We start from the raw sequence: 21,305 nt of genomic DNA on the forward strand, positions 1-21,305 counted from the left end.
CTTGATTACTTTTAAAAAAATCTTTTTTAAGGTGGAAAATAAAAGCTGTAATATGAAATGGTAAAATAAATCAATTGTTCTCGGCTTACATGGATTGAGGCCAGTGAGATACAGTGATGCTGAGATCAGAGCTCCAAGTACCTGGATTTCCGTGAGCCACCTGGGGTTAATCCGATGATCCTTAGTAAACCTCATGGAAATATCCCCAAGAGCTGGGCAGTCCGTGAACTGTAACTTAGTATCCTTGGCATTGCTCTATAGGCAGGAATGGTGATGCCTGCCAAGCAAGTCAGTGTTAAGAAGTGAGTCACAGTTTCATTTCAGCACTTGTCTTATACTTCTATTGTATATATATTTTTTTGCTTTGAATTACTTGTTTGATACCTGTTCTTCTGTCCCCTTATTAGGTTGAGAACCATTTTGAGAGTTGGAATCTATCTTATTCATCAGCGTATAATGCCTGTACCTAATTTATATAACTTAAGGCATTTTATATAGAAATGACATTTCTCAGAATTACATTCTCTGATATAATAAAATAAATAAATAAGGAGTCATTCTCTGTAAGGATTTGTTTCAGAGGTTAAATGACTGTGCCGTTACAATAAATGCATCTTTAATTAAAACAAAGTCAAACTATTTAAAAAAAAAAAGGAGCCATTCTCTAAAAGACTCTAGACCAGTGCTTTTCAAATTTTAATATGTAAACAAGTCATCTGGGGATTCAGATGTGTTCTGATTCTGGAGTTCTGGCGTGGGGCTTAGCATTCTGCATTTCTGTCAAGCTCCCAAGTGACCCCTTGCTCCTGGAACCTGAACCTTGCTTTGAGTAGGATTTTAAGGGAACACTTCTTGTGGCTGAGATACTAGGGTTCATGTTTTAGGCCAAAATTGACCCACCCTCCCTGCTAGCCACAAAAGGCAAGCCAGCTGCCAACAAACTATGGGAAAGCATACAGACTACATAAGCATTGAACAAGTGCACAAATTTAAATGACAGCACTGAACTCCATTTCTGTCTCATAAAATCATGAGCCCAGTTTCTGATCAGTGCTGTAATGTGTCCATGGTTACCAGGCTCATGACTCCAGTCAGAAGGCCTGGAAAATACTGAGTGTTTGTAAGGTTGTTACTAGCACTTGGCCAGCTGGAGGGAAGGAAGGTAGAGAATCTGATATTTGCTTTTGGTTGCAAAACAGGTGCCATGTGTCTCTTGTCCCATTTCCTTTCTCTCTTATCTCTCACCTGGGCCCCCACCCCAAGCCTGCTGGATCACAGCTGCTGGCACTTCTGCTAATCATGCTTGTTGGTTCTGAGATGATTGAGGTTTAAAGTGTCTTATCCTGTCAGAATAAATAAAGCTGGCTCCAGAAGTCTGACTAAAGGTACTAGACAAAAGTCCTGGGGCTTTTGTAGTGAAGATTCAGTAGTCTTGAATGCATCTTTGTATGTTTTGTAGCACAGATGTGCTTAAGTTTGCATTCTGCTTTAAATTGTGCTCTAATTTAGGGACTTTGGAAGAGAGGATATTGATAACACCACGCATAGATTTTGCTGGTGAAACTAAAACATTTGCCTGATCTTGAGACATGGAATTGTGCATTTGGTAAAAAGGTGGTTAGAATGCTGAATTTAAAAATTATTTAAGAAGCCACAGACTTCTAGGTGGTGTTTAATTCTATTTTTAATGTACAGCTTTGGGCTAAAAGGTGACCCTTTGTAGTCACATAATGAAGCCAGTGGCCACGGAAGTTTCACGGTCTGTATGTCCTGTCCCCTCCAGAGGCGGGGTCCTTGCTGAGTGTTTAGGGATTTGCTGCCTGAATGGGCACCGCTGATTCACACGTCTCCTGCCCTGCCTTTCCCACGTCTTGCCTGTTTCCTGTCCTACCAGTGCTTCTCAGCCGCATTTTGGCAAGGCTGAGGGACTGATAGTATTTGTAGGGTACCTGAGGGTGAACGGAAGTGACCTTTCGTGGCCAGAGGCAGCCGGCCAGGGGCTCTGAGGGATCAACAGCTCCGACTCCTGTTCCCCAGGCTCACTCTGTTGGACGGGGAAGCTCTGCTTTACAGCTGCTGCTCCGACCTTCATGGAGTTAGACTTCTTCACTGCATTACATGTGGTCAGCAGTGGAATTGCTCAATTTCAAAAAGGTCTTTAAAAGTGGTGTAAAAAAACAAGTAGTAGAAAAATACATAGTATGATGCCCAATTTTACAAAGTTCAAGAATAAGTGAAAACATATATTGTCCGGAGGTATACACCTATGTGATAAAGGAAATGGGGATGATTACAAACAAAATTCATGAAAAGTAGTCACTCCTGGGAAACGGGGCAGTGCAATTAGAATGGGGAGCCCACACAGAGAATTTAAACAGTATTGTTCATGTCAGAGTTCTGAAATTGGGCACTGGGTATAGTATTATTTAGTTCTATTATTGGTATACTTTATAACCTACATGTATAGTTTTCTTTTGATAATATACTTAATAATGAAAATAAATTAACAAGCAAAAATGTTTAGAAAGAAAAGGTCTTAGCACAATTCCCATTCTTGCTCCTATTTATATTATTAATATTTTAGAATTACAGAAATAATGTAACAATATTAAGGAAGAGTCGGGGGGAGAGAATGTCTGTTAACACCAATCCCCTCACACAATTATTGTTGTTTGGTTTATTTTCTTCCACTAGGAATGTTTATGTTCTTAGTTAGAATCGTGATGTATGTTGCTGTATATCTTTCCATTACACAGTGGACTGATGGTCTTTAAAGCCATTAGTTTTAATGTCTGAATAGTATTTCCGTGAGTGGTTAGTATCACGGTGTACTGGCCTTTCCTTTATCGTGGAATATTCAAGTTATTTCAACTTTTCTGCTCTTGGAGAACATCTTCAAGGTTCTTGCATTCATTCCACAAATATCTTGCCCATGTGTAAAGCATGCTGCTGTGTGTTAGAAATTCAGCAGGAAGCAGAAAGAGCCATCCTCTCTGTCCTCGTGGAATTTAGAATCTAATGACTAAGTTCTTTATTGTATTTTTTAGCCACAGTAATCTCAGACTTTTAAAAAATCTTTTTGAGAGAATTGTAGATTTATACACAATTGTTAAAAACAATATAGAGAGATCCCATGTATTCTTCACCCAGTTTCCCCCAGTGGTAACATCTTGCATAACTAATTCCATAGCAGGAACTGATACAGTCCACCAGTCTTATTCGGGCTTCACGTGTATTCATTGGCGTGTGTTTGTTTTCTATACAGTTTTATCACATGTGTAGGTTGGTGTGACAGAACAGTTCTATCACTAGGATCCCTTGTGTGATCTTTTTGTCACCGTGGCCACCTCTCTCTCTTCTCCTCCCTAACCCCAGCAACCACAGATCTGTTCTCTGTCTTTATAATTCTGTCATGTGAGGGATGATATATGAATGGATCATATAGTATGTAACCTTGCAGGGTGGGAGTTTTTCACTCAGCATTATTCTCTTGAGATCCATCTAAGTTGCTATGGTATCAAAAACTTGTGCCTTTTTATTGCTGAGTAATATGCTGTTGTATGGAGGTGCCACATTCATACACCTGTTGAAGGACACTGGGCTCTTTCCAGTTTTGTATTATTACAAATAAAGCTGCTGTCAACAGTTCTTCAACCTTTATTTTGATGTTTATGTGTAAAAGGAAATCAGTAAGACGTTAGGCCTCTGTACCTCAGCCGTCAGTGTCTATGCCCACATTTGAGATCACTTCCCAGAATCCAGAGTAAGCCTCTGATGAACGGTATAGGGTTGTGGCTTTACTATTTTGTGTCTCAGAATACATTAATTTGTCTGTGTAGTTAAAATCTTCTATATAGCTAAAGGTTCATGTAACAAGTAAAGCATATCCTGATGTCATCTTATTGTCCTTCAAAACTTTCAAGGGTGAAACCTTGATTTGCTTTTGAACTGTTTGTCCCTTGAGGACTGGGGACCTGTCAGAGCCTCTTTGTACAGAGAGGTTACGCCATAGACATGTGAATGTCTTTGATCCATAGAGTTGATTGAGGGTATCTGGAAAGGAGGGGATCCACAGAGGATGGGTAAGGTACGTCTGGACTTTAAACCTAAGGCCCCCATCTTACTACTTAGCTCCAAATATTAAATAAACCTTCAGATTTTTAAAGTCTCTTTCAGAACCAAAAAAAACATAATTATGACAGCCAATTGGATATGCTGTGTGTTAGAAAGGAAAGAAGGTCTCAGTGCAAAGCAGACCAAAGTGGAAGGCAACTGCACAGTGTGTCAGCCTTATCCGTTGAAAGAGCAGGATTCTCCCTGCCCACTGTCCCCCCACCACACACGTGCACACTCCCGAGCTGCTGCATGGGAGGCTCTGGTTCTGTGCCTGTTTTCTGAAATCTCATGAGCCTAAGGCAGAAAGCGCATGGGCTCCTTGGCAGAATGCATTTTCAGGTGTCTTAGTGACTCTTTGGTTACATGTGTGTGTCTATGATTTAGGTCAGACACTTAGCTGTTTGGATTCTGATTGTTTCTACTTATTTTGAATGAATAGCCATGGTCCTCACTTTCCAAGGGAGGCCTGACGTCCGGGAACCCCCAAGGTCTGAGCAAGCTCTGTGCTCTGTGGTTGTGGCTGACATTGCCCGGTGTTGGCTGACCCTGGAGGCTTGGTCAGCGGCAGGAGGTGTGCCAGGGCACTGTGGCCTTCTGTTCTTCATTGAGCCTTCTGTCCATGTTGGGGGCTCCAGAAACAATTATGTGGTTTGTTCTCTTTTGCTTTTGACTTTTCTGTCTCACTGCTGTTAACATAACGTCTAAAATTTTTACCTGGAAGTAAAGTCTAAAGTCCGAGCCCGGTGAGGTCTAGTTGGTGCCTACCTCTCGGGAGATTTGCTTGTGGCCTGCGACCCCCACTCCACTCTGCAGTGCACTCACAGAGGCCGCCTTCCAGGTCTTTCTGTAGCTGCATGTCCTGCCCAACTCGTGTCTTTGCTGCATGGCAGGTGTTCTGCCCAGAACACCACCCGGCCTCTTTCTCTCCACCTGCATTTGTTAAGTCCTCCAATGCACCCCTCAGATCTCGGTTAAACACAATTTCCCCGACCCATCACATGATGTCTCCATCCATTTCCACGTGAATCTTGACTTGCTGATAGCAGTGCTCCCACCCCTACCCCTACCCCACCCCGATGGCTGTGTCTCTGCTCATCATTGACTCTCCAGCACCTCAGGCAGTGTCTGCACATAGCAGCTGCCCAGTAAATATCTGTTGAATTAATTAACTCAAGGAAATGTCCGTAGTGGGTCTAACATGGACTTTCTTATTTTAGAAGTGGAATTAGTACCTATTTGTAAAGGTCCAGTTAAGTATTCCTGTAAAATTATGACCTGTCCTTGGAGTCTGTGACTATAATTTTTTTTTTTCTTTCAGGTGGGGACCAGGGTTTACTGAACACATTTTTTAGCAGCTGGGCAACAACAGATATCAGAAAACACCTGCCATTTATTTATAACCTAAGCAGCATTTCTATATACTCCTACCTCCCAGCATTTAAAGCGTAAGTACCAATGGTTTAAATGTGAGGGGCCGGGGGACCATGAGGGCAGGGGAGTGGGGTTTAAGATTTGGGGGGTGTCTCATTGTCATTCCGAGGGCAGAAACTGGTGGGGACTTTGAGGAAGGTCTTTCTCTTATAAGAGGCTTGGCTGTCATGGGGCCGAGCCTTGGCTGTTGTCCGTCACTTTACGTTTGCAGTGACCCCGAGGGTACCTGCTGCCGGTGGGGAAAGGTTCCCGCCGGCTCCCGGGGTGCCTGGCCCTCTGATGAGTCTAGAACACAGACGCAGCACAAACCTAGCTTCCGCCTGGCGCCTGCTGCTGGGCTTCGGTTCTCTAAACGAGGATGCTGACGGCTCCCCCTACGGGAGTTCTGGGGGGAAAGCAAGGCGCTGGCCGGGGGCGGGTGTGGAGCTGGACCCCCTCGGTTAGCGCCCTGGAGGCGCCGCTTCCTGGACGATGAGCAGCAGCAGCAGCCCTGCAGACGCCGGGCTCCCGGCTGGGCTGCCCTCTGCCTCAGTGGCCTCCAAAGGTCGTTGTGAGCCTTAGGGAGGCAGCCGTGTGAGGAGGTAAGAGGAGGGCCTGGCCCGCACTCTGCGCTCCGTGCGGGGAGGTGGCCTGGCAGGACGGGTCGTCGCAGCCCGAGGGGCGGGCGCGCCCTGGCTCTGCCGCTCCCTCCCGGGGGCTCAGGCTGTGCCGCAGGTCCTCCGCGTGCAGAGCCGGGGGGAAGGACACCGCCCACCTCGGCGTGCCGTGAGGATGAAGCGAGTTCATACACGTCAAGTCCTTGCTGGACAGACGTTCGCAGTTTTTGGCCGCGTGCTTATTCCGCGCTGTTCTGGTGCGTTTCTAACTCAGCAGCTAATACCGCCTCGTTACATTGCTCGTGTCACTGGCACGGCCCAGGCCCTGTTCTTCAGCCTCTGACTCATGTGTGTGGAACCCAGAAGATGATTCTGGCTTCTTGAGCGGAGGCCAAGCTGTCAGGTTCATCCTGAGACGCAGCCGTGAGCCGTGAGGCTCTACACGGAGCTGGGCGGGGCTCTCCAGTCCCCATCCCGGGCGGGCATTACTGAGTGAGCAGAGAACAAAGGGCCTTTCACGCCTCATGTTTCATCATCCAGAGTCTTCTTTCTAAGTCTTGTCCCCCACCCCCACCCCGGTAACAAGCATGTCTGGCTTTTTGTGGCAGAAATGTTTCCCTTTCTGTTCTTTTCTGGGCAGACTCTGTCAACACGCTCCAGATAAAGATTCTAAGTATCTATGTTCTTCCCTCCCGAATGTCCTCTTGGCGTATGTCTCGGACATAGTACAGCCTCTTGACGCTTCCTTTTCTAGAACGAAACAGGCAAACTCTCAAACGTACCAGCTGTAGTCTGAATAAAGCAAACAGAACAAGATTTACTATCAATAGATGGAACGGGAGAAGCATTTTTGCCTCTAGTCTGTGGCCTTGTAAAGTACAAGCCTGTCTTGCTTGAAAGTGTGGACCAATTCTTTTATTTTTCATTTTTTAGTTTCAGGCATACAGCAGATTTTTTTTTTCAGATAATAGGTTACTACAAGATTTTGAGTATAATTCCCTGTGCTATACAGTAAACATTTGTTGCGTATCTATTTTATGTATAGTTGTTTGTATCTGTTAATCCCATACTCCTGATCTGTTTCTCCCCTCTGCTTTTCCCTTTGGTACCCATAAATTTCTTTTCTATATCTGTGAATCTATTTCTATTTTGTAAACAGATTTGGGTTCATTTCTATCATGTTTTCAATTCCACATAGAAGTGATGTTATATATAAGTATTTGTCTTTCTCTGTCTGACTTCACTAAGTATCATTTTCTCTGTAGACATGATTCTTTACAGTCCTTATTGCCTCATAACTAACCCTGCCAATTTGAAGTGTTCCTACAAATCATGGTAGCTTGACCTTCTAAAACTGGTCTGTTCAAGGGCAGTTGCTTAACTTAATTGACTGGCTTCAGCTGAGCAAGCAAAAAGATGATCATGCAAAGGAGAGAGAATCATTAGTGGTGTGAGCAGTTCTGCCCCCCAATTCCCCTCAAGTCTGCACAGTGAGCATGTGTCCTAAGATGACTAGGTCCAGGAGATGTGAATCTGACATCCTCCTTGTTGGACTCGGTTCCCAAACCGGGTCAACACAGCATTTAAAGATTCATGTTTTTCATGTAATGTGGCTCCCATTTCCCCTGTGGTTCACTTGGACTCCATCTCTTTTCATCGTACTACCAACATTGAACACACTGTACCTTACAGTGACAGCCTGGTTTGCACGGACACTGCTTGTGGTTATTTTATTTTGACAGAGAACAAGAAGCAGGTGGAGAAGTGTTAAGTTATTTGAGGGGGAAGGTATACTTACCTGCTCGAACCTTGGCCCGCTGTCTCAGGAACCCAGTTGTTTTTATATCCTCTAAATGAATTTCCCAGAAAAGCAGTTTGAGATCTGAATTACCAAAATGGTTCTGCTTGGCTCTACAAATGAGTGCTAATTTTGGAAATCTGCTTGGTGTGTTGCCATAACCATAGAGTAGATGATGCCCTGGGGAGGTTAGGAGCAACTCCGTTGTTCGCTAGACGTCAGTGGGCGTGGAGCCTGGCAGAGTTAAGGCTGCCTCTGTGCAGCTCGCCCTGGACCGGGAGATGGTGGAGGAGCGGGCCCTACATTTCAGTGATGGGACTTCTCAAAGTGATGCCTTGTCTCACCCCGTTGCTGCCTATTTAGGAATGTGAAAACCAGGTCACAGAACTCACTTTCTGTTCCCTTTGCCAGAGAATGTTTTTTGTTCTTCTTGCAGATAATCCATCTCCGGAGACATTTTTCCATACATTTTTCTTCGAGTTGGAAAGGCCTGAGAAAGCAGTTACATTTCATTTTTTGTTTGTTTCAAGTGAATGTGAAATCGTGGCCCAAATCTTTTAAGCTGAAGTAGATGGCCCTGAACATTTGGGCCTACCATCACTACCCGACCAAGAGCCCTGTGGGCCTGTGAGAATTCAGTGTGAGTTCGAAGCCCCACTATTGGGCTCAGGATAACCTTGGTGGCCTCCAGGAGCGAGTGGCTCTGTGGTGTGCTGGCCGTTCCTAGGACGGCACAGGTGATGACAGGGAGAATGAGACCACAGGGTGGTTAAGAGGCTTTGTGGGTGCAGGAGTCGAGAATTTGTCTCACCAGCTCCTAGCAAGCAGGTGTCTTGAGATCACCAAGGCGGTATTTAGATGCCCCTGAATCTTAGGGCCTTGAGAACTTAGAACAGCCTAGCCTTTTACTGATGTGTGAAGTTTCTGCTAAAGGATGGCCTAACATGAATCAAACTTAACATGAATTTGAGCCACGAAGGTAGCATGTCTAATGCCTTTCTCTACACACCATTTGGATAAGACAAGACAGAGGAAACATGCTTACTGGTTTACCACTTTGAATGGAAACTCAAACGTGGCTTCTGAAAAACAAAATTAGTAATATTTTCTGTAAAAGAAGATCCTGTTTAGCACAGCGTAATTTAGAACTAGAATGCTTAGCTTGGTAACTTTTAATTTGTAATATGTGCATTGGGAAACATAAATGTATTACTTAATGAAATAATATTCCTGAGAGTGCCTAGCAACATGTTTGGGAAAAAGCAGGCTCCTAGTTAATATTCATTTCTTTATGTTTTCTCCATCAAGAGGGCCTATTTTATCCAGATAGCAAAGAATTTGGCTTGTGCATAGTAAGAAGCAAATCTCATTAGTCTCTTTAAAATCAGCCATTTAGTCTCATTTTTGCTTTCTATTAAATAGACTGATTAAAAGCTGTTTTTGTTATATCGTGCTGTGTAAAATGGGCCTAAAGCAAAGATAAAGAATTCTCTAGTATTGCTTTAAACTGCCATGCAAATTAATGGATCAACTTGATTGACTGCAAAGCTAGATTTACCAAATAATTTAGAAGTAAATATTTTCACTTACCCTTGTACTTGAGTCTAGATATGATCTGAGACCTGGCCTGGTCTAATCCCAGAAACTAGGTCTAGAAACCCAAAATATTTTATTTCATTTGTTTACTGCTTTAAACTTTTCTAAGGGTATTCATACCCATTATTTCTTTTCCAGGAATGTGGCTTATTCACTAAGACCTTATAAAACCTCTTCAAAATCAGTGTTTTCCAGAAGGGAAATTGAACCTTCAGTGTCCTCGTTTCTGTTGCTCTTGTGTGTTCCTGATTTGGTTGTTTGCCCTTGGCCTCTGAGACGCCCATGGCTCCAGCTCTCTGTGGGATGTCGTCACTGATGCCATACGCTTTGTCCGTGTTCATTTCTTTTCACACTTCTCCATCTTTACCTAAAATCCCAAGGAGTTGCAGTTTGTGCTAGTCTTTTTTTCAGCCACTTGTTGGCCCACTCCTCAGTCGGCGGCCTGGAGCATGTAGAGGGGCCCCAGCTTCTGCTCACCGAGAACCACGAGAAGGAATGAGGGAGCGATAGCCTCATCAACGCGGCAAACGCTTGTGTGTGCAGTTTCCTGTATGTCGTACAGAACAGCCCGCCGTGGTTCCAGTGTGGTTGCTTGGTGCCTTCTTTTTCCTTTCTGGGTGTTAGTGATGCCTGTTGGGCCCAGGCGCCCCATTTCTCAGTATGGCCTTCGGTTACCACTAAGTGTTTATCAGATGATCTGTCCTCAGGTCTTACTGCTGCCGCCTATTCCGCCGCCCGAGCTGGGTCCTCATCACGAAGGGGAAACGTCCTCATCAGACACATCCCAGCCTTCAGAGGCTGCTCTGACAGCAGGCACAGAGGGCACAAGAAGCGACATCTCATGGGCAGAAGTCTGGTTGAGAAGCGCCACCTGGGGAGGGAGGAGCGTGCGGATTGGGTGGAGGACGCCCCCTCCTCAGAGCTCTCCACCTGGTGGGCTGCTGACCATATCCATCCCACAGATATATTCTGTCTTCCTTACGTGGCTGTCTTTATTTTCTCAATTGCTAATGGTTAAGAATTGGAGAATTTCACATCAGAAGCAGGTTTCCAACTCTTTTGGAAAAAATCAGATGTTTGGTGGAATGTAAGAAAAAACTGTCAAAGATGATGGTTACGGGTATGGGATCTGAGCAGCTGGTATAAAGGAGCTGCCATTTCCTGAGGTGGAGAAGGTTGTGAGCAAAGCAGGCTTGTGGGGGCGGGGGCTGACCAGAGATGTATCAGATGTATTAAGTTTGAGGCACGTATTAAATATCCTAATGGAAATGTGGACGAGGTAAGTAGCTACAGGAGTTGGGAGTGCAGGAGAGAGGTCGGGTGAGACATGACTGTGGGAGTGTCAGCATATAAGTGATACTTATAGCAAGAAGACAAGATGATATAACCAAGAGGGTGAATATGATAGAAAAGAGTCCTGGAGACTGAGCCCCGAGACAGGAAAATGTGAAGCAACAGGAACAAGAGATGGAGAACAGCGAGGCAGGAGGAAACCCAGCAAAGTGAGGCGTTGCCCAAACCAAGCAAAGAAAACGTTTCAGGAGGAGGGAGTGACCCATCTGTGCTGGATGCTGCAAGAGGTCAGGTAAGAGGACAGCTGAGAAGTGGCCCTGGACCTACAACGTGGGGTCACTGGTGACTGGCGAGACGCATCTGGTGGAGAGATGGGGGACAAAGCCTGATGGCAGTGGGTCCAAGAGAAGGGAGAGTTGGGGCTCTTCTGGAGCATTCTCTTTAAAAGGGAGAAGAGAAATGGGTTGGTAGCTGGTTGAGGAGGTAAGACCAAGAGAGGGCGGTGGTGGTGGTGGTGGTTTTTTAAAGGTGGGAGAAGTTACGGCGTGTTTGTATATCGATGGGAGTGATCGAGGAGAGAGAGGGGGCACTGATGCTGCAGAAACCTGGAGGGTGACTTCAGCAGGTGAAAGGGGATGCGTCCTGGGGTACAAGCGGAGAGGTCGGCTTCCGATAAGAGCCTGGACAGCTGTGTGGTCACAGGTGCAGGTAGGTGGGGGTATTTTTTTGGTGAGTGAATGAACGGGCAAGCAGTCAGCCGGGACAGACTAAGAATGCCATGCTGCCCCAGGGAAGCCGCCTGGTGGCCTGGCGTTGGGGCTTTCCGGGCTGCTTTGTGAAGAGAGGTCAGCCTGGTGGGTGGTGGTGTTGATGAGGTCCAAGTTTCGGTTATTGAAGTCTGGGTTTCAGTCCTACTGCTGTTCTGATTTCCAGGGCACAAATGGGAGGGTTGTATAGCTTGAAAGCCAAGAAAACTCAGGTGGGTCCCTGGTGGCCGCAACTGTTCGCCACCGGGTAACAGCTGCCTTCCGGTGATGGGACACGCGCTGGCTCCACGGCCCCCACCTCACCAGGTCCCCTCCTCCTGTGCACCAGCAGCCCGCCCCTGGGGCACTGGGGTTTAGCCTGCGAGTGGGTATGAGGGGGAATTTTTTGGTAAGACAGGAGAGGTGGCTCCTTGGTCGTGGGGAAAGGTTTGTGTATGAGAGGGAGCCTGAGGAGGTCAGAGAGTGAGTGGCCGCGGCCCAGAGCACGTGAGTGGTGTCCGTAGGCCAAGCGGGGCGGGAAGCGGGGCGGGAAGCGGGGCGCCCGCAGTGCTGCGGTGCTGTTCCTTGTCCGCCCGTGCACAGGGCACACCCAGGGCTTCGTGAGAGCCACGCGGCTCCCGTGTGCCCCGCCGTCACTTCGTTCCTCCGCTGTTCTGAACGGTTCTGGAGTCTCATCCACACGTTACCGGCTGCATTTCTAACTGCTAAACTAGTCGTGAAAGTTCTATCTGATCTTTTGGTGACACCAGGTCACAGGGATCATTTTAACGGCTAACATAAGCAGTATTATTGCTGGCTCGGGTTCAGACTCTGTCTTGTGATCTGGACGTCTCTTTTGAGATTCTATCAAGTTAAAATTAGAACACTTATTTTAAGAGCTGTGTGCAAGCTGAGACAAATCCCTATTAGTGGGGCAGAATGAATGGCACTCAGTAATTTAGAGACAATTGTGATGTGTACCCAACTTTCTTTTTTTCCTGGCTGGTAAAATTTGGTGGATAAACCAAGCAGTGAGTCAGTGAATCTCCTGATTATCCTTGCTCTGAGTCGAGGTTGGTTGAACTTGATCTCCTGACGTCAGCATTTCCCCTTCTTATTCATCGGCTACTTTGCCTGTAGTCAGGTGACGTAAATCCTGCCTCTCGTACCTGTGTGTTGCCTTTGGTGAGGGAAAGAGAACACCAGAAAAATATCCTGGGTTACCTGCCCTTCCCAGCTTGGATTTAGGCTAAATTATTCTTTTAAGCAAGAAGTAGTTTCCCCTTTTACTTATGATCTGTGCTCTTATTTCAATTCAGCCTGGTTATTTTGGATGTTCATAAATGACCGAAGACTAAATTGACTTAAAGGATAAGATATGATTTTTAAAAACATTCCTCAGGGAGCATGGTTGAGACGAAAATAATTACACGAAGTTCACATCTAGATTAATTGAAACTCCAGATAAAAATCGGAGACCTTCTGGTCATCTTTTTTGGTGAACAAAGAGTTTTATTGTGAAAGCGAAGAGAGCAAGCCCTTCATGCTACTTTGCCGTGTAAATAAACACTGCTCCATTTGTGCCGTGAGGATGGAGAGGATGAAGTTGGGTAGTTCCAACTGAGTCACTCACAAAGCTTCACATGTGGCAGCCGGTGTTAGCCTGAATATAAGGCTGCCCCTTGTCTGGAGCCCAGGGCGGCCCGCGGTGATTTCCAGGAACATCCTGGTGGGTGGCTCCCTTTTGCAAAGCTGCTGAGTCAGTTTCGCTTTCTCCCCCCACTTCTCTCTGAGCCCCGCTCAGAGGGCCCTTGGGCTGGCCAGAACCTTTCACGGTCGGTCAGTGACTCCCCCCGGCTGCTCTTCTCATGAAGCGCCCTTGCTCTAAAACTTGTTTCCCTCCCACCCCGTCCCATCCCCGTGGGTCTGTCTGGTGGCTGGCCCTTAGGGGAAAGTAATGCCTCAACACCTAAAAAACGACTTCCTGCTCCTTGCTGTGCAGACAGGCCTGACTGAAGCCCGACCCCGCAACATCTGAGGCCTCTGCATGATGCCTGTCAGCTCCAGCATCCTTCTTAGTCTCTCTCATGCATCCTCTGCCCTCACACTCCCAAATCCTCGAGAGCTCTTCCCCGTCTGCCCCTCAGTACCCTGGCCCCGAGCTTTTTTTTTTTTTTTCCAGGAAACCTCTTATTCCATGCATTTTGTGATTTGTTCTGGCGTCTGGGTAGCTGTTGGGAGAGCTACCCAGATGCTGTCTTCAGTAACCCTGCTCACCTCTACACCCTCCCCACTTGCTCCCCCAAGTTACTGGCACCCAAAGAATTCCTTTCCTTTGAGCATAAAGGGCAGCTCTGCCCACACTCAGGACCCTTTAAAATCTCAGTTTCTACCTCAAACAGACTTATCAAGAACTGTCTTAAAACCAAGTCCGCTCCATCTGTGAAACGACTATCCAGTGGACAGAACTTCTCACGTTTGTGTTTTAGGTGTTCATGGAGTGCAGTACCCTTTGACACTGTCTAGCACAGCCCCGTTCTGGGTCCTCAGAAACATCATCCGGTTCTTGCACTTGTTCTCCCCCTCCTCCCTCGACTTGGTGCAGAGTGCGTCTTCAGACAGTGCTAAGTTGCTTGCTTTGTAGCTTTCTTTCCTGTTGGTTGCCTTCCGCTGCTCTGTCCCTGACTATACTGAGGGTATTTCGAGGGCTCATTAGGCACGCTTTTTCCAACTTTGATATTGACAGGCAAGAAATTAATCCATGGAGTAAAAAATGACACTCTCAGATGACATCCTTATAGTTCTGGCTGTGTCTTACAGTGGCAGCCTAGCTGTGGTTAAGAACCTTAGCTGGGGAGCCAGACTCCTCGGGCGGATTCTGCCCAGCCCCGTCACTCAGCAGCCATGTGATCCTAGACAAGTTAACTTCTTCCTGCCTTGGTTTCCTCACATAGTTATGCTGGAGATTGAGATGAACCATGCAGATGTTAACCAGTGCCTGGCACACGTGAGTACCCAGTATAGGTTAGCTGTCATGATGACTACTGCTTAAGCATTTGTGAACTGTCCGGGGAGTGGGTTAGAAACGAATAGAGTTCATGCTCTATTCACGTTCTAATTTATTTCAATTACCGTTACTACCACTCATGTAATGACTGCCTGTGATATTTATATTTGGTTCAGCAGATCATGGCTTGAGACTCGCTGGTCACTTAATCCAGAAGGAACAAACAAGTCCTCTTGCTCCAGGCAGGGAAGTCAGGGCAGGAGAGTGGGTGTCCGAGGAGGTGGAGGGGCACCTCCTCTTCCACGTGAGCTCTGTTCTGGTTTGAGGCTTAAGTGTACCGCCAGGATGAGGCGGTGCCCATCCTCCCGCCCGTCCCCCGCCCCTATCATCATTAGGACATTTGTTGAAGGCACTCTTCATCCCGCTCATCTTTCCCAGGCCTGGTCAGGCCCCACTCTCTGCATGAAGCCTCTTGCGAAAACCCCCACCTGTGGTAATTGCTTTGGAATGTCCAGGGCCCTCGGTGTCAGCGCTGCCCTGTCTTGCTGCCCTGCTTGTGGTATTGTTTCGTATTTTTATGTAGATGACTCATCTCCCTTATCCAGCGGAGCCTCCTGGAGCCCAAGCACTGAGCAGAGAGAGTATAGTGCCTTACTCGTAACAGCTGCTTATTTAATTGATAGCCCTATCTGTGCACACATTTGAGCGTTACGATTTATCCTTTTAAGGATAAAATTGAGAGTGCTTGTGAGTGTGTAAAATATACCGCATATATGAAATAAAGAGTAAGTCTGGGGATATTAGGTTTCCATTCCTCTTCAGAAGAAATGCACTGGGGGGTGGTTAGTTACCCTTAGGAGGAAATTTACCAGAGGCTTTCTTCTTCCCGCATAGTTTTGGGGTAGCAGCACGGTAGGATAGTAAGAGCTTAGGCCTGAGAGAGGGACAAAACCGTGTCGAATCCTGTCTCTGCCACTACATAGCTGTGTGGCTCTGGGCAACTCACTTAGCCTCTAGGAACCTCCATTAATGCATTAGTAAAATTTACCTGATAGGACTGTTATTATTCCCAAATGTTTTCCTGAAGGAATGTGGGCCCCAAACATAGTAAGCTGTCAGATAATGATAGCTACCTAACAGGTCTCTGACATAAAAAACAACCAACCAACCAGCCAAGCACAAGGTTAGGAGAGAGAAAAGGTTACATGAATGGAGTTTCTGTACATCATGCTCAGATACTTTGGTTCCCTGTAGGATAAGTCCACTAAAATCTAACACTTGAGCCCAGCACCCGAGGATCTGTCCCATTTTACCTTTCCCTGTCAAAGCTTCCTCTTTGGCTCTAACTGGAGAAGATTAGTCTAGCACATATATGCTCGCCTGATACCTGCATCCTCCTGCCGAGAATTCCCTGTTAGCACCAGCTGCCCAGTTCCTATCTATTGTGCAAATGTGAAGTCACGTCCTCTCTCTCAGCCCCTCCTGCCTCACTGAACCCAGCTTTCAGTGACCTCCCTACCTCCGAATTTCTGGGGCACTCACTGTCCCATCTTCCTTTTATATTCCACTTGTATTCACCTTTCTTATTTTGTTTTATATGTGTAGATTTCGCCCCTCCCCCCCAGCCAGAACAGGACCACTCTTAACTCTTGCTCTTTATATATGTGTGTGTGTGTATATAGTGAAATATAGTATGTATGAGTGTATACAAAAAGTGTTTTTGAATCTCCACCACCCAAGTTAAGAAATGGAACACAACCAGAATCTAGAAGCCCCTTTTTGTCCCTTTTCCGTCACAGCTTCCCCTCTCCTCCCAAGATAACCAGTATCATGAAATTGATACTGATTAGTTTTCTACTCTTTAAATAGTACTTTTGTTTGTTTTGTCCTTATGGAAGTGGACTTATATGTATGTATTTCTATTTGAATTTGTATCTGTATATGTTTCTTTTTTCCAGCATATTTTAAAAAATTACCTACTTACGACATGATGTGTGTAGCTATAGTTCATTTTCATTGCTCTATTGTGTTCCATGGTATGAATATACCAGAAGTTGCCCTTTAAAAAAGAACAGGATGGATAAGTAACCATCAAATCTCAGTGACATTCAGCAGTCCGCACGTATTTCTTGCTCACGTGTTGGTGGATAGGCCAGACAGCTCTGCTCATCTCAGCTGAGTTTGGAGCCAGCCCACAGGTTTGATCCACATCTGTTGCCATCGTCTCATTCTTCTGGAACCAGCACGCTACCCAGGGCACATCCTTCTGCTGGCAGAAGTTGCAGCTTCTCAGGGAGGGTGAACAGAAAGAAGGTGCTTTTTCAGGGCACACTGTCACTTCTGCCCACATTTCATTGGCAAAAGCAAATCATATGAACACACCAGTATCAGTGAGGCAGGAACGTGTACTCCCCCTGTGGAGATTGAGAAAAGAAGTGGATGCTTGCTTACTGATCGGTAACCCAAGCTAACCTGTGGTCATTTCGGCTGTTTCCAGTTTATGACTATTTCAAACAGTGCTGCTGCTGCGAACATTTTGAGTATGTCTCCTGTTGCACATGTGTAAGAGTTCCCTAGGGGTACGTGCCTAGGAGCTGCGCTTCCTTCTGGATTGTAGAGAGTGAGCACTTTCCACTTTACTAGGTAGTAGTGAACGGTTTTTCTGGTGGTTGTACCTTTTTCTGTGCACAGTGGATTGGTGTTTGGTTATTGCATTGATCCATTGCTGCTTTTGGATTTTTGTGTATATGTAACATACAATTAAATAATTTTAGAAGTATGTCTAAAATGTTTTCAGTGAGCTCAACTTCTTTTCCAGCCACTAGAAAGGTGCAGTGTCAGTGCTCAGACTCCACTAACCGTTTCAACTTGTGTTCACTTGGCAGATTTGGTGCAAATGCCAAAGTTGTGCATTTCCTAGGACGATTTAAACCGTGGAATTATACTTACGATCCTAAAACAAAAAGTGTCAAAAGTGAGTCCCACGATCCCAACACGACTCATCCAGAGTTCCTCAGCCTGTGGTGGGACATCTTCACTACCAGCGTTTTACCTCTGCTTCAGCAGTTTGGCCTCGTCAAAGATACCCACTCGCACGTGAATGTGGTAGGTTCCGTTTTTTTCTTTCAAGTAATTTAATGCTGTATTTTTAAAAACTTGGTGTACTAGTAGAGGTGGAGTATTTAGTGGTATTTTGAACAAAGATATAATTAAAACTTTGTGGAAAGAAAACAGTGTCCATCTTAGAGGGGAGAAATATTACCAGCAAAGATAAAAGCAGAAGTAGATTTTGTAGCAGATTTCATTGGACCTGAAAATATAAGAAAGGCTTTTTAGAAGTTTTTGTATATATAAATATATATATCCATATTATATATATAATATATCCATATTATAACTATAAAATTCATGGCCCATTGTCCCAAGAAAAGATTTTAAGATGATTTCTGAAGTAGTGGTTTACAAAAAAAAAAAGTCCCATTTCATGTTTTAGAAACTGAAAAAGTTTAAATATACCTATTTATTTTTGCCACCTGCTTAGAAGAATGTGTTTCCAGTGAAAATTACAGTAACATGAACATAGAACAAATACTTTTCTAGGATTATTTTGATTTGCCATGTTATACTCCTATGGTTGTATAGGATCTTCAAAAATCTCTTTGTAAGAGGAAGATGGCATATTAACATTTACAGTTACAACCTACTTACCATCTTTTCTGACTTTAAAAGTCTTCCTCTGAGGTTTGTTCTTATGGAAGAATTGGAAGAATTTAACTTTTATGTTACATATTATGATATAAAGAATACAACTGAATGGGCGAATTGTAGTCAAGTCTAACAGATCGGTTAATTACCTGGATATACTTATAAGAGAGTATAAGGTTATAAGAGATTCTTCTCTTTGCCATGGTATAGATTTAGCCACTTCACTTATTAGCACTTTTGCCAAAATATAAAAGGGAGAAAGGGAAAAATAACTAACACTTGTGTGCTTAACACTAATTGCTTTATGTGAATCATGAAATGATACTTACACAGTACATCGAACATTGCCTGGGACATAGTAAATGCTTAAGAAAAGTTATCTATTCTTATTTAACCTTTGTAAGCACCCTTTCAAGTAAATATTATGGTCAGTTTCACCTTTTTATATATTAAAATTAACTGAGGTTTAAAGAAGTTATGTAACTTCTCTTACGTATGTAACAGACTAGTCAGTAGCAGAATGGGACTCACATCCAGGCCTGAGAACTGTTACCCTTATGAACAGTATTGTGAGCAGAGGACTCTGGAAGAGACTCCTATGATTCCTGTTGCAAGTGAAGGCAGAGGCAGAGCCAGTCCAAGGGAAGGATTCATGTTGCCTCGGCTGTAATACAATCCCATGCATTCTACCCAAATACCTTGGAGTTCCAGGAGATTTAAATACATACATATATACTTATGCTTACACATCTATATAGCAACAGAAACAGATAATCAAACATTTTGTTCTACCATCTTCTCTGTTACAAGCAATACTGAATGTATTCATTTGCCTTCCTTTTTCTCTGCCAAGATTTCCAGTATCATCATACCTGAGAGCTTGATGAAGGATAACTGATGTTCTTTTATGATACAGTTGAAGTTAGTTGCCTACCTGTGTGTAACGAGAATCACGTTTAACGTAGTGGAGGTTTGCTCCATTTCCTGCACTTTTGCTTTGTTCCTCCTGCAACCCAAGAACTGAGGGTTATGGACCAAGGGAAGGTGAAGATGGGAAATGAAAACTAATTAGAAACTAAGAAAATTGAATTAACAGAAGCTACAGGAATAGATACTTCTTGGTAATAAGCTTGACCAGGCAGATAAGATTGGCGTACAGTCTCCAACCGTTTAGCTTTCACTTTTACAGCGTGACAGCTGTGTGTGTGGTGTGGCTCTCTGCTTAGGTTTTCTCTGAAGCTTAGCCTATGAGGCATCATTTTGTTTAAGTTCTCAACCTTTCTGAGCCCACACAGATCAAGAGTTTATCGTGAGACTTGTGTTCCCTTGTCCATCCATCTTACGTTTTCTAATGAACTGTTTGCAGCTTTCAGACTTGGTCTATACACTGGCTTTCTCTTGTGGCTTCTGTAGAAAGGTATGCAGAACTTAAACATTAACCCTACCTAATTAATTTGTTCTCCCAATGTTTTCACCGAGTCAAGAAGTCTTCATTTTGTTAGGAAAAAAAAATCATATGATCCTTGTAATTCGATGTCTTTTTGTTGTTGTTGTTCATTTTGTTTCATGTACTACTTTTTGGTTTTTGCTGTTTTGCATGATATTTCATCCTGGCTTTTCTCACCTTCTTCAGTTTATCACATTCTTCAAAACGGTCTGACTTTCAACTCTAAAGGAGTCTCTGGTTATTCTCTCCTTTCTAGGAAAGTGTCTCAGGAGCCGTGTCACAGCTGTCCCTTGGGGAGGTCCCGGCTGCCGCCCAGCCTTTTGTATCCTCAGAAGAACGGAAGGAGCGGTGGGAACAGGGCCAGGCTGATTACATGGGAGCAGATTCCTTTGACAACATCAAGAGGAAACTTGACACTTACCTCCAGTAGAAACGCTGCCATTTTCCCGTGGACACATCCACTTCACAAGCACTTGTTTCTGATACTTAGTATCTAGAGCTGGGTTAAGAAAGGTCTGTTACAGTTGCTAGAAGCTTTCACTAAAATTCATCAGATGAGGGGTTTTTGCAGGATGACTGGTGAGAACTGGGCAAAAGTTGTTAAGCGGCAGTTCTGCTACATGAACAACAGTGTTCTGCTTTTTAACCTTAGGCTTATTCAACTAATGTTTCAGAAATTCTCAGTTATGCTGATTGCCAACATTTGTGGTAAGGGAAACTCAATCTTAAGCTGTTAAGATGGCTGTATCAACTCTTAAAATGTGCCAAGCCAGGCTCCAATCAGTCTCCCTTCAGAATGGGACGCGGCACCTGTCCCTCGCTTGCTTGTACCCTTCACTAGACTTGCGTTTTACAATTGCCCAGAGGCTGCAGAGCGATTGCAATAATGCTTTCAGGTAAAGACAGCCTATAACAACACTGCTGAGTGATTCATGAACATATCAACAATGGTGTTATCTGTCCCATTTTATTCCTAGTCCTAGTGTTCAGAGATGTTCACAAGTTTTCTACGTACAATCAGGCGGCATGCTGAAATGCTTTTGTTCAGTTCTGTATATCTGAAAACAGCAGTGTGTTCTCTGATGGTTACCTGCAGTGTCACCTTGTATGAAAAATAAAGATGTATTGACATATCTTGGTTGTTTAATTAAATTAAGGACCCCCCACTCCCCTCGAAGAAAATGTATTAGGAAACTTCATAATTTGTAGAATTTGTGTTTTGAAAACCAGTGTAAAACTTGACACTGGAATGTATGCTTTAAAAATTGGTTTCTAGATGATCTATATCTAATGTTCTCCAGTGATGGTGATGGGTCTGACTGGATAGATGGAGGAAAGGGAGATCAAACTTATCTAATGTGTCACCCACATTTCATCTCTGTACTAACTGGGTATGCAGATTTTAGAATATTGTAACCTTAAAGTCATCATAGGTTGATTGTCAGTCTCTAAACATACTCAGTAGTCTTTCAGGACTATTAGAATCAGCACTGGACCCAATGTCTTCTAGCGTTTTAATCCATGACTTAAAATGATAGAAGTGTAAATAAAGCGTATTTATTAAAGGTAC

General features: G+C 44.5%; 1 protein-coding gene across 3 annotated transcripts in view; it reads left to right on the forward strand.

Moving 5' to 3' along the window:
* GYG1 (glycogenin 1) overlaps nucleotides 1-20,868 on the forward strand; it is a 31,633-nt gene extending 10,765 nt beyond the window's left edge. For all 3 annotated transcript variants that reach the window (XM_072958942.1, XM_072958944.1, XM_072958943.1), the window contains exons 5-7: nucleotides 5,435-5,561; nucleotides 17,469-17,688; nucleotides 19,992-20,868. In XM_072958942.1, coding sequence (XP_072815043.1) covers nucleotides 5,435-5,561; nucleotides 17,469-17,688; nucleotides 19,992-20,165 — 521 coding nt within the window. In that variant the 3' untranslated portion in view covers nucleotides 20,166-20,868. The remainder of the gene's footprint in view (nucleotides 1-5,434; nucleotides 5,562-17,468; nucleotides 17,689-19,991) is intronic.
* The last annotated feature ends 437 nt before the right edge of the window (nucleotides 20,869-21,305 follow it).

Source organism: Vicugna pacos, chromosome 1 (genome assembly GCF_048564905.1).
Source record: "Vicugna pacos chromosome 1, VicPac4, whole genome shotgun sequence".
NCBI lineage: Eukaryota > Metazoa > Chordata > Mammalia > Artiodactyla > Camelidae > Vicugna > Vicugna pacos.